General features: G+C 41.2%; 1 protein-coding gene across 1 annotated transcript; it reads right to left on the bottom strand.

Annotated features, from left to right (window-relative positions):
• Positions 1 to 14,730: 14,730 nt before the first annotated feature.
• NUDT15 (nudix hydrolase 15) lies at positions 14,731 to 22,206 on the bottom strand. Its single transcript, XM_049853109.1, has 3 exons — positions 22,036 to 22,206; positions 18,859 to 19,055; positions 14,731 to 17,499 (listed from the first exon to the last, which is right to left on the bottom strand). Exons 1-3 carry the CDS (start codon positions 22,191 to 22,193, stop codon positions 17,360 to 17,362), a joined length of 495 nt encoding a protein of 164 aa, XP_049709066.1. The 5' UTR covers positions 22,194 to 22,206; the 3' UTR covers positions 14,731 to 17,359.
• Positions 22,207 to 27,542: the final 5,336 nt, after the last annotated feature.

The following is a 27,542-nucleotide window of genomic DNA, read 5'->3' on the forward strand; positions in this document are numbered from 1 at the left end:
TAGCATGCAGCCATCTAGGATGCATCAATTGGTCTCAACGCAGCTGGATCAAAGGAGAATGAAGAACACCAAGGACACAAGGTGATTACGAACCCAAGAGACAGAAAGGGCCACATGAACCAGCGACTACATCATCCTGAGACCAGAAGAACTAGATGGTACCCGGCTACAGCCAGTGACTGCCCTGACGGGGAACACAACAGAGAACCCTGCTGGGAGCCAGGCTGCAAGGGCGGCCCCTCTGCACCCACTGCCCCCAGCATAAACATTGAAGAATTCCTGAAAAGTCAGGAAGAGCCAGGCTGCAAGGGCAGCCTCTCTGCACCCACTGCCCCCAGCATAAACATCGAAGAATTCCTGAAAAGTCAGGAATATCTCTGTCATCTGTGTTATGTTTCTATTTCATTTTCAGCCTATATATAGCAGAATGTATAAGCATAAAATTCCATTATAGATTTAGGGACCTTTGGACGGGGGGCGTCCTACTCATAATCCCCTGGTGAAATCTCGGGTAGGGACAGCCCGTGTGTTACTTGGGGATCAACATGAAGTTGTCTTAGGGGAAAAACAAATAGCTCGACTATGGAAAACAAGAATAGGATGGTGAAATCCTGGTATTTACCAAGGCCCTTTTTTGTGATTAAACCACCACCCACACATGACCCCATAAAAGTGGAAAAACAAAAGGTAGTGAGTTCTCTCAGCCAATCTCTCAGCCAATTACAGGTCAACTTTCTCGTCCACCCCGCTCACTGCTGCGCTTGACTGGTCTTTGGGTATAGAGATTGGGCTAATTGTCCTTGGCATAATCGTGGACAATATGACGTAACCCAAAGTGGCTGGGCTTCAGGAACTTGACCACCCTGGACAAGATGGACAAAGCCTATGTAACAATGATTTTGCAAAAAGATTAATTGTTATAAAAACTGTGGAAGGTATTGCAAGATTAAGCATAAGTGTAAAGCAATATGAAGTCAATTATTATTTTGTGTAAAAATATATCAACAAAATATTCTCTTCAATTAAACAAAAAACTCATTGTACTTGTGTATGTATGCGGAACTGTACTATGTGTCACTTGGAAAATTATGTCTCTGGGAAATGATGTTTATGATTATATCTTGTACTGCCCCTTTATTGATCATGCGATGTTATGCTTTTGTAAGCTTATGATATAAAAGACCATGTAAAAAATAAAGAGCAGAGCCTTCTTTTTCTGCGGAATGAAAATATAAGACACACTACCTCTCATTCTTTTTCGCCGAACTCTACCCCTCCTCTGGTAACCCTGTTCATTGCTGAGGCTGGCCCCCGGCAACTGGCGCCCGAACAGGGACCTGAAGGTAAGCAACGTCGTCTCGGGGTAGATAGGGCTGTTGCCTAGAGCTAGAAAAGCTCCCTTTAGCCACCCCGTCGTTAGAGAGGACGGGGATAGGAAAGGAAAGATAGGCAAAACATATGAGAAGTTGTTAGACCCCTGTATAAGCAGGAGAATACTAGAAAAACACTATGGGACAAACATCCTCTGCAGAAAGAAAACTGTTTATTGATATCATCACGTGTATGCTCAAAAAAAGGGGAACCGCAGTGACTAGAAGCCAAGTAGCTCGGTTTTTACATTTTGTTCAGGAACAATGCCCCTGGTTCCCAGAGGGAGGCTCGGTTAATTTGGACATATGGAAAGCTGTGGGAGAACAGCTACAAAAATATTATACTAGATGTGGTCCTGAGGGGGTGCCTGTTGATGCTTTTGCACTATGGATGCTTATCAGAGATACTCTTGACCCAGCTCCCGATTCTGTTAAAGCATTCCAAGTACTAGACAATCCTGACTCTGACCCCACTTTAGAGGAGGAAGAAACACCTCTGCTTCAGAAACATCCTTCTGTAGTGTCTACCCCTTCGGCTCCTCCCTTTGTTGGTCTGTCTAATCCAATCACAAATGACACTCTGAGCCCGGAGGAGCAAGTTGATCTAAAGGAGGAGGCTGCTAGATATCATCAAGATGAGGATATTGTTCTTCCTTTACGAAAGTTGCAAATTGAGTCACAGCCTCCAAAGTATGAGGTTAAATCATTGACCTTTACTCCTCGAAATAGAGTACCTTTACCTCCCCCACCTCCTTCTCTGGCAGGAAAATCAAAAATCAAAGCAGCCTTAAAACAAGGCTTGTCTGAGGGAGACCCTACCCTCCCTTTGTGCTTTCCAGTACATTATAGCGGGGAATTTGATGAGGATGCAGAATGGACTCCTCTTTCTTATAAATTCCTCAAGGAGGTTAAAAATGCCTGCAAAGAATATGGACCCCTGTCTCCATACACATTGTCGTTAATAGATATTCTGTCAACCAGCTGGATGACTCCTTATGATTGGTATCAACTGGCAAAAACCTGCTTACCAGGGGGTAGTTTCTTGTTATGGAAAATGGAAAAGACCTGACCCATTAATCTCTTGTGGAAGAGGCTATGCTTGTGTTTTCCTACAGGACAAAACTTCCCCTTTGTGGATACCCGACAGACTCATCAGACATGCAAGACCCAAAAACCACCAAAAATCCTCCAACACTTCCTCCCTCACTGCTCACAAACCTAACACCTCCCACGACTATTCTGAGAAATCTGTCTCTTGAAAATGCTCCATTTACACCCCCACCTTCACCTGTCCCTAGTTCCTCCTCTTCATCTTCTACTCCACCCCTTCTCACTGACTTTATACAACCCTCTACAAACCTCAACAACTCTTCATCTCGAGACAAAGTGCGGTGGAGAAGCCGGAGATATACTCCCTATTCAAGAACCCATCAAACCATTGCGGCTGAGCCCCCAACTTGGGGCCAACTCAAAAAACTTACTCATCTGGCTCACACCTTAACCGTGGATCAACATATTCCCGTAAATGCGGGTACTCTTTTTGTGGCTATGCTCGCTATCATTTCCTGCCAGGTATGTGTTGTTACGGCTGATATACATTGGGCTTATGTCCCAAAACCTCCTATATTTCATCCCGTCACCTGGGAAGATCCTTCCCCCTCTGTATTTACTAATAATTCTGCATTACTGGGGGGCGAAACCATATTTTGGAACCCTCAGGGCTTTAATTCTAATTATTCCTATTCTGGTGTGTCAGATAATCCTCCTATTTGTATTCAATTAAGAAATTTGCGAAAAACTATCCCTGGCTGTATTCCTTTTGACTTCAAATCAATGATTACTGACTCACCTAATGGAAATTAAAACCAACAGCCTTACAGATTATTATGGGCTCTACGCCTCATCCTTCCAGAAAAAACTGACTTTCTTAAAGGTATCCCAAAAGTACACACTCCTCTTTTTCCTACCTGTGATAAGTCGCCTCCTGAGGATTCTAAGAGCAATCAAGATTGGGCTATGATTGACCCTTCAAAAGGATTTCCTATTTGGAGAAATTGTATGTATAATTCACAAGTTGTATATGCTTTGCCTAAAATGTCTGCACGTCTTATTGATTGTAGTATTTTAAATCCTGAAGATGATTATCGTCTATTTTTACAATCAGCTCGATATCGTTTTAATTGGCAAGATACCTTAGTCCCTCTCCCACAAAAAGTTAATCGTTGGCATATAAATGGATGGGTTCCCCCTATTCTTTCTACCTTCACGGGTAACATACATCCATCTTTGTGGAGACTGGCAACTGCTGCCGGCAATGTCACTTTGTCCCGTCCTTTTAATAATGAGAGTTTTGATATTCAAGCTTGTGTACCTGCTCCATATGTGTTATTAATTAGCCGCAACAATCACTCTAGTATTGTTATAGAAAACAAGAAAACACATTATGTTAGTTCTTGTGAAAATTGTATACTGACCAGTTGTATAAATCCTGCAATTCCTGTCGAAAGTATGATGATTTTACAACAGCCAAAATATATTATGATTCCTGTACATTTACAAGAAGATTGGTATGATGATTCAGGCCTAGAAGCCTTAAAACAAGCTTCTGCTATTTTATCTCGAGCCAAACGGTTTGTAGCAGCTTTAATACTGGGGATTTCCGCTCTCATAGCTTTAGCAACTTCTCTTTCACTTTCTGCTATGGCGTTAACACAACAGATTCATACTGCAAACTATGTAAATAATTTAAGTAAAAATATTACTTTAGCCTTAGCCACACAAGAAGCCATTGATAGAAAATTACAACAAGAAGTTAATGCCCTTGAAGAAGCAATTCTATATATAGGACAAGAAATCACTAATCTCAAAGTGCGACTTACTTTGAGATGCCATGTAAGTTTCAAATGGATTTGTGTTACTCCACTGCCTGTAAATACTACCATACATAATTGGGAAAAAATCAAAAATCATATCCAGGGCATATGGAATCATTCCGATTTGAGTTTTAATATTGACAAATTACATATGGAAATACAAGATATTACAAATGCAGAAAAAGATTTTTCCTCTTCTCAAACAGCCAAACAATTTATTGATTCCTTAAATTCCTTTATTCAAAAGCATAGTCTTAAAAACATTCTGTTAAACACGGGTATTTCTTTATGTTTATTCTTGATTTTGTTGTTCTTTCTTCCAGTCATCTTCCGAATCTTAAATCAAGCTATCCAAAAGGTGGCTTCAGATCTTCATCTAGCGAAATTAAAAAATAAAAAAGGGGGAGATGCTGGGAGCCAGGCTGCAAGGGCGGCCCCTCTGCACCCACTGCCCCCAGCATAAACATTGAAGAATTCCTGAAAAGTCAGGAAGAGCCAGGCTGCAAGGGCAGCCTCTCTGCACCCACTGCCCCCAGCATAAACATCGAAGAATTCCTGAAAAGTCAGGAATATCTCTGTCATCTGTGTTATGTTTCTATTTCATTTTCAGCCTATATATAGCAGAATGTATAAGCATAAAATTCCATTATAGATTTAGGGACCTTTGGACGGGGGGCGTCCTACTCATAATCCCCTGGTGAAATCTCGGGTAGGGACAGCCCGTGTGTTACTTGGGGATCAACATGAAGTTGTCTTAGGGGAAAAACAAATAGCTCGACTATGGAAAACAAGAATAGGATGGTGAAATCCTGGTATTTACCAAGGCCCTTTTTTGTGATTAAACCACCACCCACACATGACCCCATAAAAGTGGAAAAACAAAAGGTAGTGAGTTCTCTCAGCCAATCTCTCAGCCAATTACAGGTCAACTTTCTCGTCCACCCCGCTCACTGCTGCGCTTGACTGGTCTTTGGGTATAGAGATTGGGCTAATTGTCCTTGGCATAATCGTGGACAATATGACGTAACCCAAAGTGGCTGGGCTTCAGGAACTTGACCACCCTGGACAAGATGGACAAAGCCTATGTAACAATGATTTTGCAAAAAGATTAATTGTTATAAAAACTGTGGAAGGTATTGCAAGATTAAGCATAAGTGTAAAGCAATATGAAGTCAATTATTATTTTGTGTAAAAATATATCAACAAAATATTCTCTTCAATTAAACAAAAAACTCATTGTACTTGTGTATGTATGCGGAACTGTACTATGTGTCACTTGGAAAATTATGTCTCTGGGAAATGATGTTTATGATTATATCTTGTACTGCCCCTTTATTGATCATGCGATGTTATGCTTTTGTAAGCTTATGATATAAAAGACCATGTAAAAAATAAAGAGCAGAGCCTTCTTTTTCTGCAGAATGAAAATATAAGACACTCTACCGCTCATTCTTTTTTCGCCGAACTCTACCCCTCCTCTGGTAACCCTGTTCATTGCTGAGGCTGGCCCCCGGCAGAACCCCTGAGGGAGCAGGAGAGCAGTGGGATGCAGACCCCAAATTCTCATAATACCAGGCTTAATGGTCTGACTGAGACTGCAAGGACCCTGGTGGTCAAGGCACCCAGACCTTCTGTTGCCCCAGGACAGGAACCATTCCCAAAGCCAACTCTTCAGACAGGGATTAGACTGGACAATGGGATGGAGAGGGATGCTGGTGAGGAATGAGCTTCTTGGATCAGGTGGACACTTGAGACTATGTTGGCATCTCCTGCCTAGAAGAGAGATGAGAGGGTGGACGGGGTTAGAAGCTGGCGAAATGGACACGAAAATACAAAGTGGAGGGAGGCAGCGGGCTGTCTCATTAGGGGGAGAGTAATTGGGAGTGTATGGTATGGCAAGGTAAAACTGCGGAAAATCAGAGCAAGTCCACGAGAGCGAAAATATGACTTTGAGTATATCCCACCTGAATTTAGAGACCATCTGAAGAAAAGATTTGATGCATTGAACACTAGTGAATGAAGACCAGACAAGTTGTGGAATGACATCAAGGACATCATCCATGAAGAAAGCAAGAGGTCACTGAAAAGACAGGAAAGAAAGAAAAGACCAAGGTGGATGTCAGAGGAGACTCTGAAACTTGCTCTTGAGCGTTGAGCAGCTAAAGCAAAAGGAAGAATTGATGAAGTAAAAGAACTGAACAGAAGATTTCAAAGGGTCTCTTGAGAAGACAAAGTAAAGTATTATAATGACATGTGCAAAGACCTGGAGATGGAAAACCAAAAGGGAAGAACATGCTTGGCATTTCTCAAGCTGAAAGAACTGAAGAAAAAATTCAAGCCTGGAGTTGCAATAGTGAAGGATTCTATGGGGAAAATATTAAACGACACAGGAAGCATCAAAAGAAGATGGAAGGAATACAGAGTCATTATACCAAAAAGAATTAGTTGGTATTCAACCATTTCAAGAGGTGGCATATGATCATGAACCGATGCTACTGAAGGAAGAAGTCCAAGCTGCTCTGAAGGCATTGGTGAAAAACAAGCCTCCAGGAATTGATGGAATACCAATTGAGATGTTTCAACAAACAGATGTAGTGCTGGAGGTGCTCACTTGTCTATGCCAAGAAATATGGAAGACAGCTTCCTGGCCAACTGACTGGAAGAGATCCATATTTATGCCTATTCCCAAGAAAGGTGATCCAACCGAATGGGGAAATTGTAGAACAATATCATTAATATCACATGCAAGTAAAATTTTGCTGAAGATCATTCAAAAGCGGCTGCAGCAGTATATTGACAGGGAACTGCCAGAAATTCAGGCCGGTTTCAGAAGAGGACTTGGAAGCAGGGATATCATTGCTGATGTCAGATGGATCCTGGCTGAAAGCAAAGAATACCAGAAGGATGTTTACCTGTGTTTTATTTACTATGCAAAGGCATTTGACTGTGTGGATCATAACAAACTATGGATAACACTGCGAAGAATGGGAATTCCAGAACACTTAATTGTGCTCATGAGGAACCTTTACATAGATCAAGAGGCAGTTGTTCAGACAGAACAAGGGGATACTGATTGGTTTAAAGTCAGGAAAGGTGTGCGTCAGGGTTTTATTCTTTCACCATACCTATTTAATCTGTATGCTGAACAAATAATACGAGAAGCTGGGCTATATGAAGAAGAGCATCAGGATTGGAGGAAGTCTCATTAACAACCTGCGTTATGCAGATGACACAACCTTGCTTGCTGAAAATGAAGAGGACCTGAAGCACTTACTAATGAAGATCAAAGACCACAGCCTTCAGTATGGACTGCACCTCAACATAAAGAAAACAAAAATCCTCACAACTGGACCAATGAGCAACATCATGATAAATGGAGAAATGATTGAAGTTGTCAAGGATTTTATTTTACTTGGATCCACAATCAACAGCCATGGAAGCAGCAGTCAAGAAATCAGAAGACGCATTTCATTGGGCAATCTGCTGCAAAGGACCTCTTCAAAGTGTTGAAGAGCAAAGATGTCACCCTGAAGACTAAGGTGCACCTTACTCAAGCCATGGTATTTTCAATCACATCATATGCATGTGAAAGCTGGACAATGAATAAGGAAGATCAAAGAAGACTTGACGCTTTTGAATTGTGGTAGTGGCGAAGAATATTGAATATACCATGGACTGCCAAAAGAACCTATCGACGGCACTGGGTTTGTTTTTTTTTTTTTTTTTGCCAAAAGAACGAACAAATCTGTCTTGGAAGAAGTGCGGCCAGAATGCTCCTTAGAGGCAAGGATGGCGAAACTGCGTCTTACATGCTTTGGACATGTTGTCAGGAGGGATCAGTCCCTGGAGAAGGACATCATGCTTGGCAGAGTACAGGGTCAGCAAAAAAGAGGAAGACCCTCAGTGAGGTGGATTGACACAGTGGCTGCAACAATGAGCTCAAGCGTAACAACGATTGTAAGGGTGGCGCAGGACTGGGCAGTGTTTCGTTCTGTTGTGCACAGGGTCGCTATGAGTCGGAACCGACTCGACAGCACCTAACAACAACAACAGCAAGGTGTATATGGGTTTTTGTGTGAGAGACTGACTTGATTTGTAAACTTTCACTTAAAGCACAATGAAAATCATTAAAAAAAAAAAAATCAAACACTTATGCTCATCCAAAGACTTCATCAAAAGAGTTAAAAGATTGCCTACAGACTTGGAAAAAGTTTTTTTCTACAACAAATCCTATCAGTGTCTGATCTCTAAAATCTACATGATACTGCAAAAATTCCGCAACAAAAAAACCTAATCAAAAAAAGAGTGAAGGATATGAACAGGCACTGCACCAAAGAAGACATTCAGATGTCTAACAGATACATGAGGAAATGCTCACAATCATTAGCCATTAGAGAAAGGCAAATCAAAACTACAATGAAATAGCATAACACCTCAATGAGGCTGGCATTAATCCAAAAAACACAAAATAACAAATGTTGGAGAGATTGTGGAGAGACTGGAACACTTATACACTGCTGGTGGGAATGTAAAATGGTACAACCACCTTGGAAATTGATTTGGCCCTTCCCTGAAAAGCTAGAAATAGAAGTACCACAGGATCCAGCAATCCCACTCCTTGGAATATATCCTAGAGAAATAAGAGCCCTCACACGAACAGATCATATGCACACCCGTGTTCATTGCAGCACTGTTTACAATAGCAAAAAGATGGAAGCAACCAAGGTGCCCACCAAAAGATGAATGGATAAATAAATTATGGTATAGTCATATAATGGAATACTATGCAATGATAAAGAACAATGATGAATCCGTGAAATATCTCATAACATGGAGGAATCTGGAAGGCATTATGCTGAGTGAAATTAGTGAGTTGCAAAAGGACAAATATTGTATGAGACCACTATCATGAGAACTCAAGAAAAAGTTTAAACACAGATGAAAACATTCTTTGATGGTTATGAGGGTGGGGAGGGAAGAGAGGGGTATTCACTGATTAGATAGCAGACAAGAGGTATTTTAGGTGAAGGGAAAGACACCACACAATGCAGGAGAGGTCAGCACAACTGGACTAAACCAAAAGCAGTTTCCTGAGTACAACCAAATGCTTCGAAGGCCAGAGTAGCAGCGACCAGGGTCTGGGGACTATGGTTTCAGGTGACATCTAGGTCAATTGGCATAAAATGTACATTAAGAAAACCTTCTGCATCCTGCTTTGGTGAGTGGTGTCTGGGGTCTTAAACGCTAGCAAGCGGCCATCTAAGATGTATCAACTGGTCTCAACCCACCTGGAGCAAAGAAAAATGAAGAACACCAAAGACACAAGGTGAATATGAGGCCAAGAGACAGAAAGGGCCACATAAACCAGAGACTCGATCAACCTGAGACTGGAAGAACTAGGTGATGCCCGGCTGCCACCTATGACTGCCCTGACTGAGAAGACAACAGAGAATCCCTGATGGAGCAGGAGAACAGTGGGATGCAGACCCCAAATTCTTGTAAAAAGACCAGACTGAGTGGTCTAACTGAGACTGGAGGGACCCCAGAGGACCCCCAGAGGGACACTCTTTTAGCCCAAGGCTGGAACCATTCCCGAAGCCAACTCTTCAGACAGGAATTGGACTGGACAGAAAATGATACTGGTGAGGAGTGAGCTTCTTGGCTGGAGGCAAGATGAGGAGGCAGGGGGAGCAGGAGCTGGTTGAATGGACACGGGGAATACAGGGTGGAGAGGAGGAATGTGCTGTCACATTAGGGGGAGAGCAACTAGAAGATCATACCAAGGTGTGTGTAAGTTTTTGTACGAGAGACTGACTTGATTTGTAAACTTTCAATTAAAGAACAATTTAAAAAAAAGATTAAAAAAAAAAAGAGTAGATAGATTTATGTCTGCACTCCCGATTCTGTTCTGTTGGTCTTTGTGTCTGTCATTGTACCAGTATCAGGCTTTTTGGACTACCATGGCTGTTTAGTAGGTTCTGAGATTGGGAAGTGTGAGGCCACCTACTTTGTTCTTTTTCTTCAGTAATGCTTTGCTTACCCAGGCCTTCCTTCCTTTTTGTATAAACTTGGTGGTTAGTTTTTCTATCTCATTAAACAATGCTGTTGGTATTTGGGTCAGGGCTGCATTATATCTGCAGATCACATTGAGTAGAACTGACATTTTCACAATGTTGAGTCTTCCTATCCATGAGCATGATGTGTTTTTCCATTTATGTAGGTCTCTTTTCATTTCTTATAATAGTGTTTTGTAGTTTTCTTTTTATGGGTCTTTTACGTCCCTGATTAGATTTATTCCTAAGTATTTTTTATTTTTAGGGGCTATTATAAATTTTTTTTTTTTATTATAAATGGTATTTGTTTTCCTAATTTCCTTTAGGAAGTTCCCTTCATTGGTGTATAAAAACCCAACTAATTTTTTTATGTTGACCTTGTATCCTGATACTCTGCTGAATCTTTCTATTAGTTCCAGTAGTTTTCTTGTGGAGTCATTGGGGTTCTCTATGTATAGGATCATATCACCTGCAAATAGGGGTAGTTTTACTTCTTTCTTTGTAATTTGGATGCCATTTATTTCTTTTCTTGCCTTGTTGCTCTACCTAGGACTTCCAGAACAATGTTAAATAGGAGTGGTCATGAGGGCATCCTTGACTTGTTCCTGTTCCCGGGGAATGTTTTCAGCCTCTCTCCATTCAGTATGATGTTGGCTGTTGGTTTTGTATAGATGCCCTTTATTATGTTGAGAAATTTCCCTTCTGTTCCTATTTTGCTAAATTTTTATCAGAAATGGATGTTGGACATCATCAAATGCCTTTCCTGCATCAATTGAGATGATCATGTGATTCTTTTATTTATGTGGTTGATTACAGAGATTGATTTTCTAATGATGAACCATTCTTGCATACCTGGTAAGAATCCCACTTGGTCTTGGTGTGTATATATATACATTTGATACGATGCTGAATTCTATTGGCTTGAATTTTGTTGGAAATTTTTGCATCTATATTCATCTGCAATTTTTTTTTTGTACTGTCTTTCCCTGACTTTGGTATCAGGGTTATGCTGGCTTCATAGAAAGAATTCAGGAGTATTCCTTCCTTTTCTATGCTGAAATATTTTGCGTAGCACTGGTGTGAACCCTTCTCTAAATGTTTGGTAGAATTCTCCAGTGAAGCTGTCCATGGGAGGGCTTTTTTGGGGGGCCAGGGATGGGGAGTTTTTTTTTAATCCCTTCAATCTCTTCTCTTGTTATGCGTCTGTTCAGATTTTCTATCTCAGTTTGTGTTAGTTTAGGTAGGTAGTGTCTTTCTAGCTGTACCACCTAAATTTAAAAACCTCAAGCTGTTCAGGTTTCACTTTATCAGCTATGACTGAACCATTTGCAACCAGTTTGAAGCCTTGCCTTAAAATTAACCAAAGGCTTACAACAATTTGAGTAGTATTCGAGAAAAACAGCTGAATCGTGATTAGAACAGAAGCTTTGCCCCATTTTATCGCACTTTCTATAGCACTGAAACCAACAGTTCCACAGTCATGGGGAGAACCAGCAGCCAGCAGCCATCAGAAAGAGCAGAATTGGCTTGAAGCTCCTCAAAAACATCATCCTTGGAGTACTGCCATTATTTGACATGTCTGGCAGTTCTCTGGAAACCCCCCTTAACAAGACTCGATTTTATTGGACCGAACCCAGAGCTCACTCAGTGTGGCCAGCGCTCCCCCAGGATGTTTGTCTGAAAAGTAAGTGGCAATTGTTTAACATGGGTGGCAATTGGGTCAAACAACTGACCGAAAGTTTTTTAAAAGGGAAACCTGGAATATAAGATGTGCATAGGCAGCTTTGAAAAGTTCTGTCATGTTCCTGGGAATTTAGGACATGGGAAATAATTAAGAAGGCCCTAATATCTCACCTCTGGCTGGCCTTTGAGGCTTTGCACAGGCAGGAAGTGAAGACAAGCTTGTAAACTGCCTGCCAGGGCATTGAAGGCAAACTCCAACTCACACAGAGCCCTTGGCAAAGGCTTTATTGGCTCAAGGCACTTACTAAGTCTCTGTGCAGTCATCAGCTGACTTAGCTAACCAGCAGACTTCAGGGGCCACACACAGCAGTCACAGATGACATGATCCGGTATATAGAAAATCCTAGGGAATTCACTAAAAAACTAGTAGAATAAATGAGTTCAGTGTTGCAAGTTTCAATGTAATTAGCAAAATACCAGCTAGCTTCTTGGGGTGATAAAATGTTCTACAATTAGACTAATGTTGATAGTTACACAACTCCATGAGTATACTAAAAACTACTGAAATAGATACTTTAAAAAGGTGAACTTTCTGGTGTGTGACACCTCAATTTTAAAAATGTAGTATGAATGTGTAGGGAAACAACTTAGAAAGAAAAACATTTGTCTTTAAACTTCTGCAATTTCCCATGAATAAAATCATGTTTTTAGATTGGTAACTTGAAGAATACATGGCATGAAATGACTATTGTAGTGTGGAACTCTGAGAGTATAACTACCTTATCTGACAGTTCATAAGCTTTACCTTTGTAATTGCTGTTGTTAGGAGCCGTTCAGTTGAGTTTTGATTCATATGACAGAAGAGAACTGCCCCCTAGGGCTTCCCAGGCTGTAATCTTCACAAGAGCAGATCACCAGGTGTCTCCTGCAGAGCTGCTGGGTGGATTCAAACTGCTAACTGGTTAGCAGCCAAGCGCTTAACTGTTGCGCCACCAGGGCTGCTTAGCTTTGAACTAGTTAATATACTGTAGATTAATTTCAACAGTATGTCAATGTATCTAAATTAGTCATTACACAGTGTCTATTATCCAGTCAATAAAATAAAATATTGACCAATAATAAAAAAATACTACAGTCAAGCAAAAGAAAAGAGGGAAAAAGAGATGGAGCAAATGCAGCAAAATCTTGGTACTGGTCCAATCTGGATGACACGTACACGGAAGTTCACTGTACAGTTTTCTACCTCTGGTATACTTGAAATTTTTCACATAAAAAAAAAAAATTCTTTATTCTCCACATCAAATGTTTTGTTCCCACATCCCGTGTTAAAATGCCAGGGGTTGGAAAAAATGGGGATATGTTCTAAAAAAAGGTGGCTTTGATCTGGCTACGTCCCAACTCCAGGAGGTGGGAGTGGCAGGAGTGTGTGAGGCTCAGGATACACAAGGTAACAAACGTTACTGATTCTGCCTGAACACAGCTGAGAGGTAGGCCACCCAAGAGCCTGTAGAAGCTCTATTAACTGAATGTGTAATGGATGTGCAAACTAGTCAGATGTTTCAGTTTGGTATGTGCATTAGCACACTGAGGCCAATATATACACAATACACATTTTTGCTGTGTCTTCACTTAAAAACACAGTTTTTTCCTTTCAGCAATTTTATGAGACCAATCTTTGGTCAGTGATATATCTCCCTAATTACAATGGTAATTGTATGGGAAAATGATTTTCTTTATAATGCCTGACTTTATGGTTATTTAAAGCAAAGTTTTGTTGCCACATTGGATACTTTTTATACTTCTTAAATAGAGCATAAAAAAAAAAAAACCCCGTAATTGTCAAGTTGGTTCAGGTTCATGGTGACACCATGTGTTACAGAGTAGAACTGCTCCATAGGGTTTTCTTGACTATGATCTTTGCAGAAGCAGTTTGTCAAGTCTTTTTTCCACAGAGCCACTGGGTGGGTTCAAACTGCCAACTTTTATGTTAGCAGCTAATCACAAACTGCTTGCACCACCCAGGCTCCATATTTTTCCCTAAATCTTTTCCTTAAAGGTCCATTTTAAATGTCTTAGCAACCTTACATTCTGATACAAAGAATCAAAGAATATTAGCATTAGAGAACCCTGAGGTCATGTAGTCCAGGGATACAGGTTTCAATTAGTGTTATCTTTTATTGACAAAAAAAAAAAAAAATTTTTTTTTTTTAGTTTTATTGATTGGGGCTGGTGGCCTGGAGTGTGGTGCCGCAAAGGATTCCTAGGCCAAATCTGGGGTCAGGCAATGAGAAGAACATTTGCCATATTGATGGAGCCTAATCCCCTCATAGCCCTCATCCATTCATTCATCACATGCATGCATACCCTCTATGGGCCAGGCACCTCTAGGTGCTGAGGATTCCGTAGTAAGACAGAGGCCCTGCCTTCCTGGAATTTATATCTGAGGCAGGGGGCTAGAGGTAGAGACAGGCATTAAGTCCATAAGCAAAGAAATAAGACAAATCCAGGTAACTGTTAAGTATAATAAAGAAATAAAATATCTGGAGCCGAGTTCCAAATTCAACTTATTGCAACACCCTTGCTTTCAAACTGAACTAAGAATACCTCCCAAGGGTTGTAGCAAGAACCAATGAGTATTAAAGATACAGGACAAAACATTTTTATAGTCAAACATATGGTTCCTCATGAAGTATAATCCAAAATTGGCATAAATTTTAAAACAAAAACAAGAAATGTTGCTGCTTTTCCCACACTAAAAAGTTCATTCTTTGATCCTGGAGTACTGAAAGGAAAAGTCTGAGGCTCACTCTCATCATACTGTAATTAAAATGAGCATCCCTGGCCCTGTCTTGGATGCTATTGTGTACAGCAAGTATGAGAACTAAAGTCTATCTGAAAGAAAAAACAATGGGTCCAATATTATAGTTCACAGGCAAAGCAACTTTATTTTTTCACAACCAAGTCACCAGTAAAGTCAAGGACCCAACGTTATCCACCTCCCTGTCATTGAAAACAGTTGTTGCAGGCTGGTATGAAAATATCCTCAGGCACCACTAGTAAGTGCTTTAAGGATGCACTTTTTCAAAATTCTTTCCACTCAATTTTTTTTCTAACCTGGTTAGGCTTTCCATACTCAGAGTACTGCTTCTCTCTCTACTGTGTAGCAAGGATTTCACTTTTTTTTTTAGCTTTTAAAAGCATTTTGTTTATTGTGGTAAATATAGATGTAACAAAATATTTAACATTTCAACAATCTTTACATGTACTGTTCACTGACATTAATTATTTCATCATATTGTTCAACCATCACCCTTACCTCTTCCCAAATTATACCACCAGTAAGAGAAGCTCAGTGTCCCCTGAGCACGGGGTTTAAATAGCAATGTTGTTATCTTGTCAAATATATATTACAACATTCCATTCAAAGTGTCCAAAGTTTAAGATAAAATGCACTAGTAACCCATAGTCACTTTTAGGAAAAGCATGCTCCACACTAAGGATGTCAGACTTGTGCAAAGCACAATGGCCTTATCTGTTAAGTTTCAAAATGTCTTTGAAGTGGTATTTCCCAAAGTGTGGCTGCAAATTGTGGGTACTGGAATCACCAGGGCTTGTTAGAAGATTCAACTCCCCACCTGCTTGGTTGGAATCTCTGCAAGAGGCCTGTTACAGATTGAATTGTGTCCCCCCAAAATATGTATTGAAATCCTGGCCCCTGTATCTGTAAATGGAGCCCTGGTGGCACAGTGGTTAAGAGATCAATCAGCTGGTTAAGAGGTTAAGAGGTCAGCAATTCCAATCTACCAGCTGCTCCTTGGAAACTCTATGGGGCAGTTCTACTCCGTCCTATAGGATTGCTATAAGTTGGAATTGACTCAAGGGCAATGGGTTTGGTGTTTTTACAGTTTCCTGTAAATACGATCCTGTTTTGAAATAGGGTTTTCTTTGTTACGTCAATTAGGTTATATCCTAGTAGGATGGGTTCTAAATCTAATCACTTCTGAATTATTAAAACAGCAGAATAGACACAGAGACACACATATGAGGAAAGACAGAAGCCATGTGAGGGTTGTCTAGAAGCCAAGGAACCAAGAACTGCCCAGGGCTAACGACAAGAAACGATCCTTCCCTACAGCCAGTGCCCTTGATTCGGACTTTTCAGGACTGTGAGAAAATAAATTCATTCTTTAAAGCCAATCACTTCGGGTATTTGTGTTACATCAGCACTAAGAGACCAAAACAAGGCCTATGCACATCCGGGTTTGAGCGCCACTGCCCTAAAGCCTTTCTAAAGGATCCTCCTGGGTCACGGCCATTCACTATCCCAGACTCTCGGCACTTCTTCCCTCTCTTGGTTTTCATGTATAAACCCAAACAAAGAATATAACGACAAATGAACACAAACAGAAAGACACGTAGGATTAACAAATACATAGATTCCTTTTTATGAGCATTGATGGGGTAGAGGATTGGAGGGAAATGGGAATTTCATATTTATCTCATAGAAATCAACTGTCCTAAACATGTTCGTTTTGCATGCATATATACAACTCCACAACCCTTCATCCCAAACCCTTGGATCTAAATGTATTTCAGAGTTTGGAATAGTTTTGTATTTTAGAAAGTTAATAGGATTTATATACTATATATTACATAATACACCCAGTGAGGTCCGAAGCAGATCTTATAAATGCATTAAAATTTCTTCAGTAACTGCTTAAGATATGCATATTCTGTGACCCAGCATTTTCGCTCTTATGTATATTCAACAGAGATGAGTACATATGAGCATCAAAATCACATACAAGGGTGTTCACAGCAGCTTTATTTACAATAACCCCACATTTCTTGTGGTTTAGGTACTCAATCAGAAACATGGGAAATGCTCCCTCATTTCCTGTGTTCTCTTTACTTACAAGGACTGTCACAATATATTACCAAGCACGTATTTTTTAAGCAAAAGAGAAGGGGAAAACCAACAAACATGATAAATTCCACAACAGTGATACTGTGTTAGCAGTTAAGTTAGGATCTCTACTTGGACTGAAATGCAAAGACAAATTCTGTTGCACGCTACTCCGCGCCAGCTAGTAATAACAAAATGCACAGCATGTATCTTATATACACACAGGAAGCAGATTTACACAATCTCACCATTCATCACATATGCTGTGGCTGAAATGCAATTCAATTACACAAACCCAAATATTTTTCACAATTATTGGCTGAAAAAATGGTGGGTATTTAAGAGATTAAATAAAGTAACAATCAAATAGAACTTTTTAGGTAAAATACAGGAATTCCAAAATATAGGTGATCTTAATTGTCTGCCTAGATCTCACTTTGCCTTTTTAGAAAATTGAAGAATCTTCTTGGTCACCTAGAGATGATCTCCTTTGTATCCTACCAGATGATCCAACTCTTCTTTAAAAGGATCATAGCCCTGTTCCTTTAAACAACGTAGTCCCCAGAAAAGCTGCTCCCCTGAAGGGAATTCTTCCCATGGAACCCACTCCCAACCTAGAACAGAAAGAAACCAAATCAACTTATTTAGCTGAAACAAAGGGTGTTTATTTTGGTAAGCTAATAAAGAAAATATTAAGTGAATTTAAAAATGATTTACTACTAATAAACTGCAATAGCGATTCTGTGCATTAGTGGACTATAGAAATATAATTTGTATTTAGAACAAAGATCTTAAAAAGTGAAAAGTGATCATTTAAAACATGCTGTTATTTGAATATGAAGTCAATTTTACAAAGGCCACATCGTGGTAAAAATCCAGATTTGGTATCACTCAACGTTTGTTTAAATAGTGAACAAGCAAAATGCAGAGGCTTTATCTACTATGGTTGTTGTTAGGTGCTGTCAAGTTGGTTCTGACTCATAGCGACCCTATAGGACAGAGTAGAACTGCCCCATAAGGTTTCCAAGGAGCAACTGGTAGAGTTGAACTGCCGACCTGTTTTTTGGTTAGCAGCCATAACTCATCATAGCTCTTAATCACTGTGCCACCAGGGCTCCATTTATACACTATAGCTTTTATAGATATACCAAAACCAAACCAAACCCATTGCCGTCATGTCGATTCCGACTCATAGCAGCCCTAAAGGACAGAGAACTGCACCACAGGGTTTCCAAGGAGCACCTGGTGGATTTGAGCTGCCGACCTTTTGATCAGCAGCCATAGCACTTAACTATTACACCACCAGGGTTTCCTTTATAGATATACATATATAAATATAAAATACATATATGTATACTATACGTACCACTCAGGGTACTCCTTAATATATATTAGTATATATTCTTATATATAAATATGTTAAATATAATGTTAACATATATACGTCAGTATATATATTTTATATATATATGTTAATTTGGGTTATGTTAATACATATATATTAAGGAGTACCCTGGGTGGTGCATATATTTTGGAGCCCCGGTGGCAGAGTGGTTAAGAATTCAGCTGCTAACCAAAAGGATGGCAGTTCAAATCCACCACACGCTCCTTGGAAACCCTCTGGGGCAGCTTAGTAGCCTGTACTATGGGGTTGCTATGAGTCGCAATCGACCCAACGACAATGGGTTTGTGTTTTTGCGGGGGGTGGTGCAAGTGGTGAAGCACTCAACTACTAGTTGCAAGACTTGGCAGTTTAAACCCACCCAGAGGCACCTCAGAAGACAGGCCTGGTAATCTGCTTCCAAAAGGTCACAGCCTTAAACACCCTATGCAGCAGTTCTGCACACGTGGGGTCATCGTGAGTCGGAAATGACTTAATGGCAACTAACAAAAACGTATATAAAAAACAGTCCTTCAGACTACAGACTATATGCTTTCCTCCAAGAAAATGCACTATTATATAATTCTCTTACTTTCATTTTTTTCAGGCTCTACATTCTTTGGTTCTGAATCATGAGTCAAGTCCACCTCTCCTTTCATTAATATAGTGACGTAATGGTAGTTCTCTTTCTCAATGAAAGAGTTCACAACTGAGGCAAAGCGAACGTTTTTCAGGTGAAGACCTGCTTCCTCCAAGGTTTCCCTTTGAGCACATTCTTCCCAGCTTTCACTGGAAAACAGAAACACACCACTGTATTCAATTCTATGTATGTAATTTTTTTTTGCCATGAAATTCTTGGCTAGAAGCTTCTAGGGTAAAGCAAAAAGTACCACAATTGATTCACGCTTCCAAACAAAACTTCGCCAACCCTGCCTTTGATATTCTGTATATCTTGTATCTATCTGAAGACCAAAATGATTTCAGATAAGTATTACCATTGAATCCATTCAGCACTAATTTGCATGCCTCCAGACCAATGCAACCAGGAGGCAGTTTAGTTGATTAATTTAAGGTGCAGGCTTTGTTAACTAGACCTAGGTCTGAGTTTCAACTCTGCTAGCAATTTTCTACCTATATAAACTTGAACAAGTAAAAAGAGAATCTATTACTTTCTTATGTGGTTGTTGTGAGAATATAGACCTACCATATGGCCCAGCAATTCCACTCCTAGGTATATACCCAAAGACTTGAAAGGAGATGTGCGCACCAACGTTCATTGCAGTACTAGTCACAATAGCCAAAAGGTGCAAACAGCCTAAATGCCTATCAACAGATGAATGGATAAACAAAATGTGATCCATACATACAATGGGATACTACTCAGCCAGTAGGAGAAATGAAGTCTTGATACCTGCTACAATATGGATTGAGCTAGAAAACATTATATTCAGTGAAATAAGCCAATCACAAAAGGTCAAATATTGTATGACGTACCTCACTTATACAAAAACACAAAAAAAAGCAAATGTATAGAGACCAAAGTTTATTAGTGGTTACCAGGGATGGAGGGAGGTGCAAAGAGGGGTTAATGGTGATAGAAAAATTGAATTCAGGGTAGGGTTGCATAGCCGATTATTGTTAATTGCTGTCAATAAACTACACCTGTAAAAAGTTGAATTGGTGAAAGTTGTGTCATATTTACAATGACAAAAAAAAGAGTAGCTGTTGAGGCTGCTTATGTGCAACCAAACACATCATGGGATTTGGTTCCTTGGTTTGGAAGTTGAGGGTCATGGTTTCATGGGACATCTCAGTTGACTGGCCCAATAACTTGTTTATTGCTTCTGTTCTATGTCCCAGTTGGTTGTGTAGTGCCTGGGGTCTTAAAAGCTTGTAAGTGGCCATCCAGAGCATAACAATTGGTCTCTTACTTACCTGGAGAAACAGAGGAAGGAGGATCAGGAACAGGTGGATATGGAATGTATGCCTAATAGTTTCCATGAACAACTGCCTCCTTTACCATGAGACCAGAAGAGCTGGATAGTGCCTGACAACCACTACTGAACATTTTGATCAAAGATTCCATAGAAGAATCATGATCAAAAGGGGGAAAATGGGGAACAGAATTTCAAATTCTCATGGACTCTAGGCTTTTTGGAGCCCTGGAGGGTGCTGTCGAGTTGGTTCGAACTCATGGTGACCCAACGCACAACAGAACGAAACACTGCCCTGGCCTGCGCCATCATCACAATCATTGCAACGTTTGAGCCCGTTGTGCAGCCACTGCATCAATCCATCTCATTGAGGGTCTTCCTCTTTTTCGCTGCCCCTTTACCAAGTATGATCTTCTTCTTCAGGGACTGGTCCCTCCTGATAACATGTCCAAAGTACGTGAGGCGAAGTCTCGCCATCCTCGCTTCTAAGGAGTATTCTGGCTGTAGTTCTCCCAAGACAGATTTGTTCGTTCCTCTGGCAGTCCATGGTATAGTCAATACTCTTTGCCAACACCATAATTCAAAGGCATTAATTCTTCTTCGGTCTTTCTAATTTTCTATCTAGCTTTCACATGCCTCTGAGCCACTGAAAACTCTATGAAGCACAGTTCTACTCTGACACACATGGAGTCACCATGAGTTGGAATCAACTTGACAGCGATTGGTTTGGTATTAGAAATACAGACTGAACTGTTCTGGCATATGACAGGATATCAGATTTCCTTTAAAATGTTCCCGAAAAAGTGTGTGTTGGGTGGAGATGAGGTAGTACAAATGAAACAAGAATAAGCTGAGTGATGGATACATAAGAATTTATTGGTCACTTCTCTACTATTACGATTATGTTTCAAACTTTTTATAGTAAAGGAAAAACAAGTGCCAAGTCTGAATGCTCTAGTTGGTGTTTATCTGTCATTTTTAACCTTATTCTCCCTTCAGACTCCCAATTTTTTGCACACTCCCAGGCTGTCTTCACCCTTGGGTACAACTGACTTTAACTGTCCAACTTTCCTCTGTCGGTCTGGTGTATCATCAAATCACAGAATGAGAAAGCAGAAAGGGACCTTGGAGAAAACTGTGAATACTGAGAATACTGCTCATTTTAAAGATGAAGAAACTGAGGTCCAGAGAATTTCACTAGCCCATTTGAATGATTAGAGTGTAAACTCTGGAGGCCAAACAAACAAAACCAAACCCAGTGCCTTCGAGTCGATTCCGACTCATAGCGACCCTATATGCAGGGCAGAGTAGAACTGCCCCATAGAGTTTCCAAGGAGAGCCTGGTGGATTTGAACTGCCGACCCTTTTGATTAGCAGCCGTAGCACTAAACCACTATGCGACCAAGGTTTCCCTCTGGAGGCCAGTAAGTATTAAACATGCCTGTGTATTTACATCTCCGGCAAACCGTGATATTTTAATTGAGAAAAGTGGACTGCTCAAGCTTTGTAAACATCTATGATTTTCTCACTAAGGAGAAAAAACATCTCACAAAGCAGCTCTAAGCTGCGGCCAAGCAGACAGAGCTGAAAGGACCGAGCCAGCGGAGCTCACACCGGACCCAGCAGGCTCAGCGGCTCGGCGCCCCCTGCTGGCAGGAGCCTGCTGGACCCCGCGCACAAAGGGGCGGAACGGAGGAAACGAGCGAGAACGGACGCGGGGTCGGCGCGAAAACGCGCGCACACATACGGACGCAAGCTACGCACGGACCGGACGTACTACGCTCGTCTCTCCCACGCAAGTTCCACTTTCCCCAGGACGGCTAGCAGCTGCTCACCCGAACTCCAAATGGCCCCCAGGAAGTTGGAAACGGCCGGCTCCAACCGACCCTTTTCTCTTCCCCAGGAGGACACAACGAGGATGGTTACAGCTAGTCACCACTACTCCCACTCCGACTCCGGGCCGCCGCTCCCGCAACTCTGCCCCGGTGGTCATTGCGCCGGGAAGACCCGCTCTGCCGAGCCGGAAGTTACGTCCGCTCCGTCGGTCCTTCGACCACAGCCAATCTCTGCCGGTGCTGGCACGAGCGCTCGGATTCAAAACGGGACCGCCCAGCCTCCGCCTGTACCTGGTTTATCGGGTTCAGTTTACAAAGCGTAGTGTTTCCCGCCGAAGGACAGCGCGTGGAGAGCTTTGTTTTAACTAACGACACTCTGGCAGCTTTAGCATTCATCATCTCTTCACTGGCAGGTTTCCTCTAAACCATGCGTTTTAGAAGCCACCTGCTTTTGTAAACCCCCACTTTTGCACATCCTGTTCTTTTTCCTCCTGAATGGCCCTCTTCATCACACGGGACTCATTCTCACTGTAACGCAAGTCAGTGTGGTAGCAGGGCAAGGACACAGTGCAGAAGAAACGTTCTAGTGTAAATAATTATCACTAAAGAGTGTGCACAAATCATGGGGGGAAAACAAGGATTAATTAATATATTGTCCTGGAATGGTGAGTGTAGGGCTCTTTCAGAGGAAAAACGATTGCTGTTCTAGATCTTTGCATGCCATACACCAAAAAAAGAATCGAAGAATTGTAATTAAGACAAAAACAAACAAACGAAAAGTCTCTGGAGAAGGATTTACTTACTTTTTATGTAAATTAATTTTTACTTCTACCAAGGTAATATGTGCCCAAAATTTTAGAAGTCAGCCGATGCAAAAACTACAAGAACAACCCTATCCTCTAATCCTGCTCCCAGAGACAATCATTTTTAACTTTTTGAACTGTTCTGCTATTTGCCTACGTATTTCTAAGTAACATGCTTATTCTTCATGTTACGGTAAATAATGATTAAGCTCTATTACAACATCTCTGCTGTCATCAACACACTCACATCCATCAGTGTCCTGTATGCCACAAAGGTACTTTATAATATTTGTTGTTATATTTTGTTGAAACCGTAATTATGGTTTAGATTTTTTGCACTTATGTTAAAACAGTGGGAGCCCTGGTGGCACAGTGGTTAAGAGCTACAGCTGCTAACCAAAGGGTTGGCAGTTCAAATCCATCTTGGGAACCCTATAGGGCAGTTCTACTCTGTCCTATAGGGTCGCTATGAGTTGTAATTGATTCGATGGCAACGAGTTATATTAAAGCAATATGTGAACATAGTGCTAAGATATAAAGTTCTGGTGTTAAAGGCTTATAATGAAATAGGCATTTCGCTGCCCAACTTCTGCCCATCACTCTCCCTGGCCCACTTCCCACTACCCCTTTTTGCCTATTTCTTGTAGCATATAGTTCCATCTTTGAAAGATAAAGATACTGTTTATTTTTTTAAAAGATGTTTTTAAAAAATGTATACTTAAGTAAAACTTTATCATAATTTTTAAAAATCAAGTAACAATAACACTTGTGCTAATTAAAAAATATGTATATCCAGATGTGTGGCTAATTGCCTCCATGAACAACTGCCTCCTTTGCCATGAGACCAGAAAAACTAGATGGTACCTGGCTATCATTACTGAACATTTTGATCAAAAATTCCATAGAAGAATCCTGATCAAAAGGGGGAAAATGCAGAACAGAATTTAAAATTCTAATGGACTCTAGACTTTCTGAAGCCATGGAGGTTGGATGATCCCCTGAGGCTATTGCCCTGAGATAATCTTTAAACCTTCAACCAAAAATATCCCCTGAAGTCTTCTTAAAGCTATCACAGAGCAAAATCATGAAGCTTGGTTAAAATTGAAAGTACAGAGTTTTATTGGGGAAATAAAGACAGCTGCAGCACAAAAGAATGTTGCAACTGGGAAACGTGAAGTCTCAGCAAATGGAGCACAGGAATCCAAGGGAGAGCAATTGGGGCACATGGTTATAAGGCTGGAGGAGGAAATATAAAATATAATATTCTGATTGATTTACAGTGATTGAGGTCAGTCAAAGGCAAAGTAAAGCACACTCTTTGACATTATTGGGTATGTGAATACATCGGTTGGCTAAAAGCCATAATTGAAAGACAATTGAAAGACGAGAGAGTGCTTCATGTTAGTTACAAAGCAATGACAGGATGGAAATTTCCAGGAGTGGTCTGTTAAAAGTTCCCTTGCTCAGAGCATCAATCTGCAGAGGAGACTGGGAACAAATGAGTTCCCATGAGGTTGCCAAAGAGCATTCCAAAGCTAAAACCTTGGCATGTCTGGGATTTCTAGCTAGGGTCTGAGCCCAATCCTTTCTTATCCTAAGTGACTCTGTCTTAGTTCTAAGCGCAAATCTCTCATAAAATGCAGCTTGTCATTTTTGTCTCCCTACTCTGCTAGAGGAAGCACTTGCAGTTAGAAATGGCCGATGGTTAAAAAAAAAATCCAAGACCCATATGTGTTAGACAGAAGTGTGAAACATGTTGCCTAACTACTGTTCCAGTTGTTTTGGATTGAATTGTGTCCGTCAAAAATGTGTATCAATTTGACTAGGCCATGATTTCCAGTATTGTGTGGTGGCTCACCATTTTGTGATCTGATGTGATTATCCTATGTGGGGTAAATCCTAACCTTTATGATGTTAATGAGGCAGGACTAGAGGTGGTTATATTAATGAGACAAGACTCAATCTACAGGATTAGGTTGTATCTTGAGTAAATCTATTTTGAGATAAAAAAGGAATCAAGCAGAAAGGAGAGGCACCTCCTACCACCAAGAAAGCAGAGCTGGAAGCAGACCCAGGGTCCCTATGCTGAGAAGCTCCTAGACCAGGGAAATATTGATGACAAGGACCTTCCCCCAGAGCCAAGAGAGAGAAAGCCTTCCCTTGGAGCTGGTGCCCTGAATTTGTACTTCTAGCTTCCTAGAGTCTGAGAGAATAAATTTCTGTTTGTTAAAGCCATCTACTTGTGCTATTTCTGTTACAGCAGTGTTACCGAATGCAAGGGTTCACCGTTTGTACTCTTGTTAAGAATAACTAAGAGTCAAGCAGACTTAAAGCAGGCATAGTTTATTACTTGCTGCAAGCAATGAGGCAAGGAAATCACTCTCAAATCACTGTCTCCCCAAACAAAGGGCGGAAGAAAGTTTTTATGCTATGTGGGAAAGGGGAAGTCGTGCATATTCATTAAATTCCTGGTAAGTGGCATGTATATTTATTGTGGAGCTGGGCTAGGAATTAGCATGGAATTAGCAGATGGACCCTGCTTCTGAAGTCCAGTGATCCCCAGTTTCTTGGCATGAGTCCCAGAGCTCGAGTCCAAACCTCAGGTCATTGATTGTCTTGCAGCACATGCTCAGGGGTCTGGTGTCTTAGTTATCTAGTGCTGCTATAACAGAAATACCACAAGTGGATGGCTTTAACAAAGGGAAATTTATTTCATTCAGTAAAGTAGGCTAAAAATCCAAATTCAGGGCATCAGCTCCAGGGCAAGACTTTACTGTCGGCCTTCTCATCAATGTTTCCCTGGACTAGGAGCTTCTTCATGCAGGGATCACTGTTCCAAAGGACACACTCTGCTCCCGGTGCTGCTTTCTTGGTGGTATGAGGTCCCCCTGTCCCTCTCCTTGCTTTTCTCTTTTATATCTCAAGAGATTGCCTCAAGACATAATCCAATCCTGTAGGCTGAGTCCTGCCTCACTAACACAACTGCCACCCATCCTCCCGCATTAACATCATAGAGGCAGGATTTACAACATAGAGGAAAATCACACAATATTGGGAATCATGACCCAGCCCAATTGATACACACATTTTGTGGGGGGACATAATTCAATCCTTGCCAGTCTGGTTTCAACTGGTCTGTCTGAAAAACACCTGCAAGCAGGGAGATTAGAAGGAAACAGGATGCGGGGGGGGGGGGGGGGTGGGGAGCGGAGCTTACAATCTTGCCTGCAATCTGCTGTCCAAAGTTGCCCTGCAGAATCCTTCACTGGTGCAGCCGCTAGCTCAGGGCCTGTTTCCTGATTAATCTCAATCCCCCACCCTGAGAAATTCACACTCCTCATTCTTGAGGGGTTTAGGGATGGAGGTCTCTTCTTCTGAAACTGCTTCCTGCTGATTGAGGGTGCAGAGGAGTGGAACTCATGCTGCCTGTGCTAAGCTATCATATTTTTCTCTTATCTCAAAAGGAATTCCATATGGTGGCTGTGTTTCTTTTTGATTTTGGAGTGGGGTGGGTTGATATCCTTGGACAACCATCATCTGAAGGTGGAACTTTTGAAATCCGGAGGATACAAATTTGACCAAAAGATTAAATATGCAAGGGACCAAAGAGAAGCAGTAACACAACAGCAACCAAGAGTCCTAGAAGAGGTAGGAATCATGTGACAGAAGGGTGTACACTTTTGATTGCTTGCCATATGTCTTGGCCTCCTGAACCTTGATTAAACTTATGAAGCCACTTAGCCTGGTCAAGCAAATTCTTTGCTTATTTCTACCTGTCCTGTGGTATTTAACATAGGTACAGCAGCTAGTGTTAGCAACTGCACAGCCCCCCGCCCTGTTGCTCAGCTAGAAGAAAATCTGGAGCGATGTGGTGATCTAGAACCACTCTGGTCAGTGAGTTTAGAGCCAGGTTGAGGGCTCTGATTCCTTCCCCTGAGCATTGGGCCACCGTCTCTGTTGGATATTACTGAATTTTGATATAGGAATCTGACTGTGGTCCCTACAATAGTCCCAATGAGAGCTACTATTCCAGCAATTATTAGCCCTACCTCCCTTTTAGTTTGGCTAGGGACCCTGTATATCTGAATGAGATCTGGGTTGGGATGGACAAACCCAATGGTACATGTTCGGCTTTCGTATAATGGTTGATGCATGCCAGTGTGGTATTGCTGCAGAGGAACATCCACCCTTTCGGGAGACATACATAGACAGCACCTGCAGAACTGTTAAACAAGCTGGTGTGGTTAAAGATTGGTTTTAGCCAAGATTCATCATATATGGACAGTGTGTCATTTGGGTTGCAACCAGGGTAGGTTCCTAATGGGAATACTTTCTTACTGTTTTTCTTTTTAATTCTGTTGACTCCATCTCTGCATTTAGTAAGGTTGCCATAGGCCTCATTAAAGCACTGTTTTCCTGTATGGGTGTTATGTTCACTTTCAATCTTACCGAGTGCTGGGAAGAAGGATGAGTAGAAATTTGAGAGGCACCCCCAGGACACTCAGGGTTTTTGTACTAGTTCGGGAACAAAGTTGGTCCACATTAGTAAGTGCCAAGTGTGGAAGCAAGAATTATTGCCAGTGTGTACAGATATGGGAGACATTTGGAACGGAGATATGGGGATGGGCTATTTTGTCCTGAAAGCTGTCCCCATGGCAGTCAGGTTGATATTGTGTACAGGGGTAGATTGTACCCAAGGGGTCT

This window comes from Elephas maximus, chromosome 14 (genome assembly GCF_024166365.1).
Source record: "Elephas maximus indicus isolate mEleMax1 chromosome 14, mEleMax1 primary haplotype, whole genome shotgun sequence".
Taxonomy (NCBI): domain Eukaryota; kingdom Metazoa; phylum Chordata; class Mammalia; order Proboscidea; family Elephantidae; genus Elephas; species Elephas maximus.

What these genes read in the sequence shown, in the direction of transcription:
- NUDT15 (XM_049853109.1), bottom strand. Translation starts at nt 22,193, where the DNA reads ATGACCACCGGGGCAGAGTTGCGGGAGCGGCGGCCCGGAGTCGGAGTG. An exon ending in GGGGGCCATTTGGAGTTCGG is followed by an intron (nt 19,056 to 22,035) that starts GTGAGCAGCTGC and finishes TCTGTTTTCCAG; the next exon opens with TGAAAGCTGGGAAGAATGTG. An exon ending in AGAGCCTGAAAAAAATGAAA is followed by an intron (nt 17,500 to 18,858) that starts GTAAGAGAATTA and finishes TTTCTGTTCTAG; the next exon opens with GTTGGGAGTGGGTTCCATGG.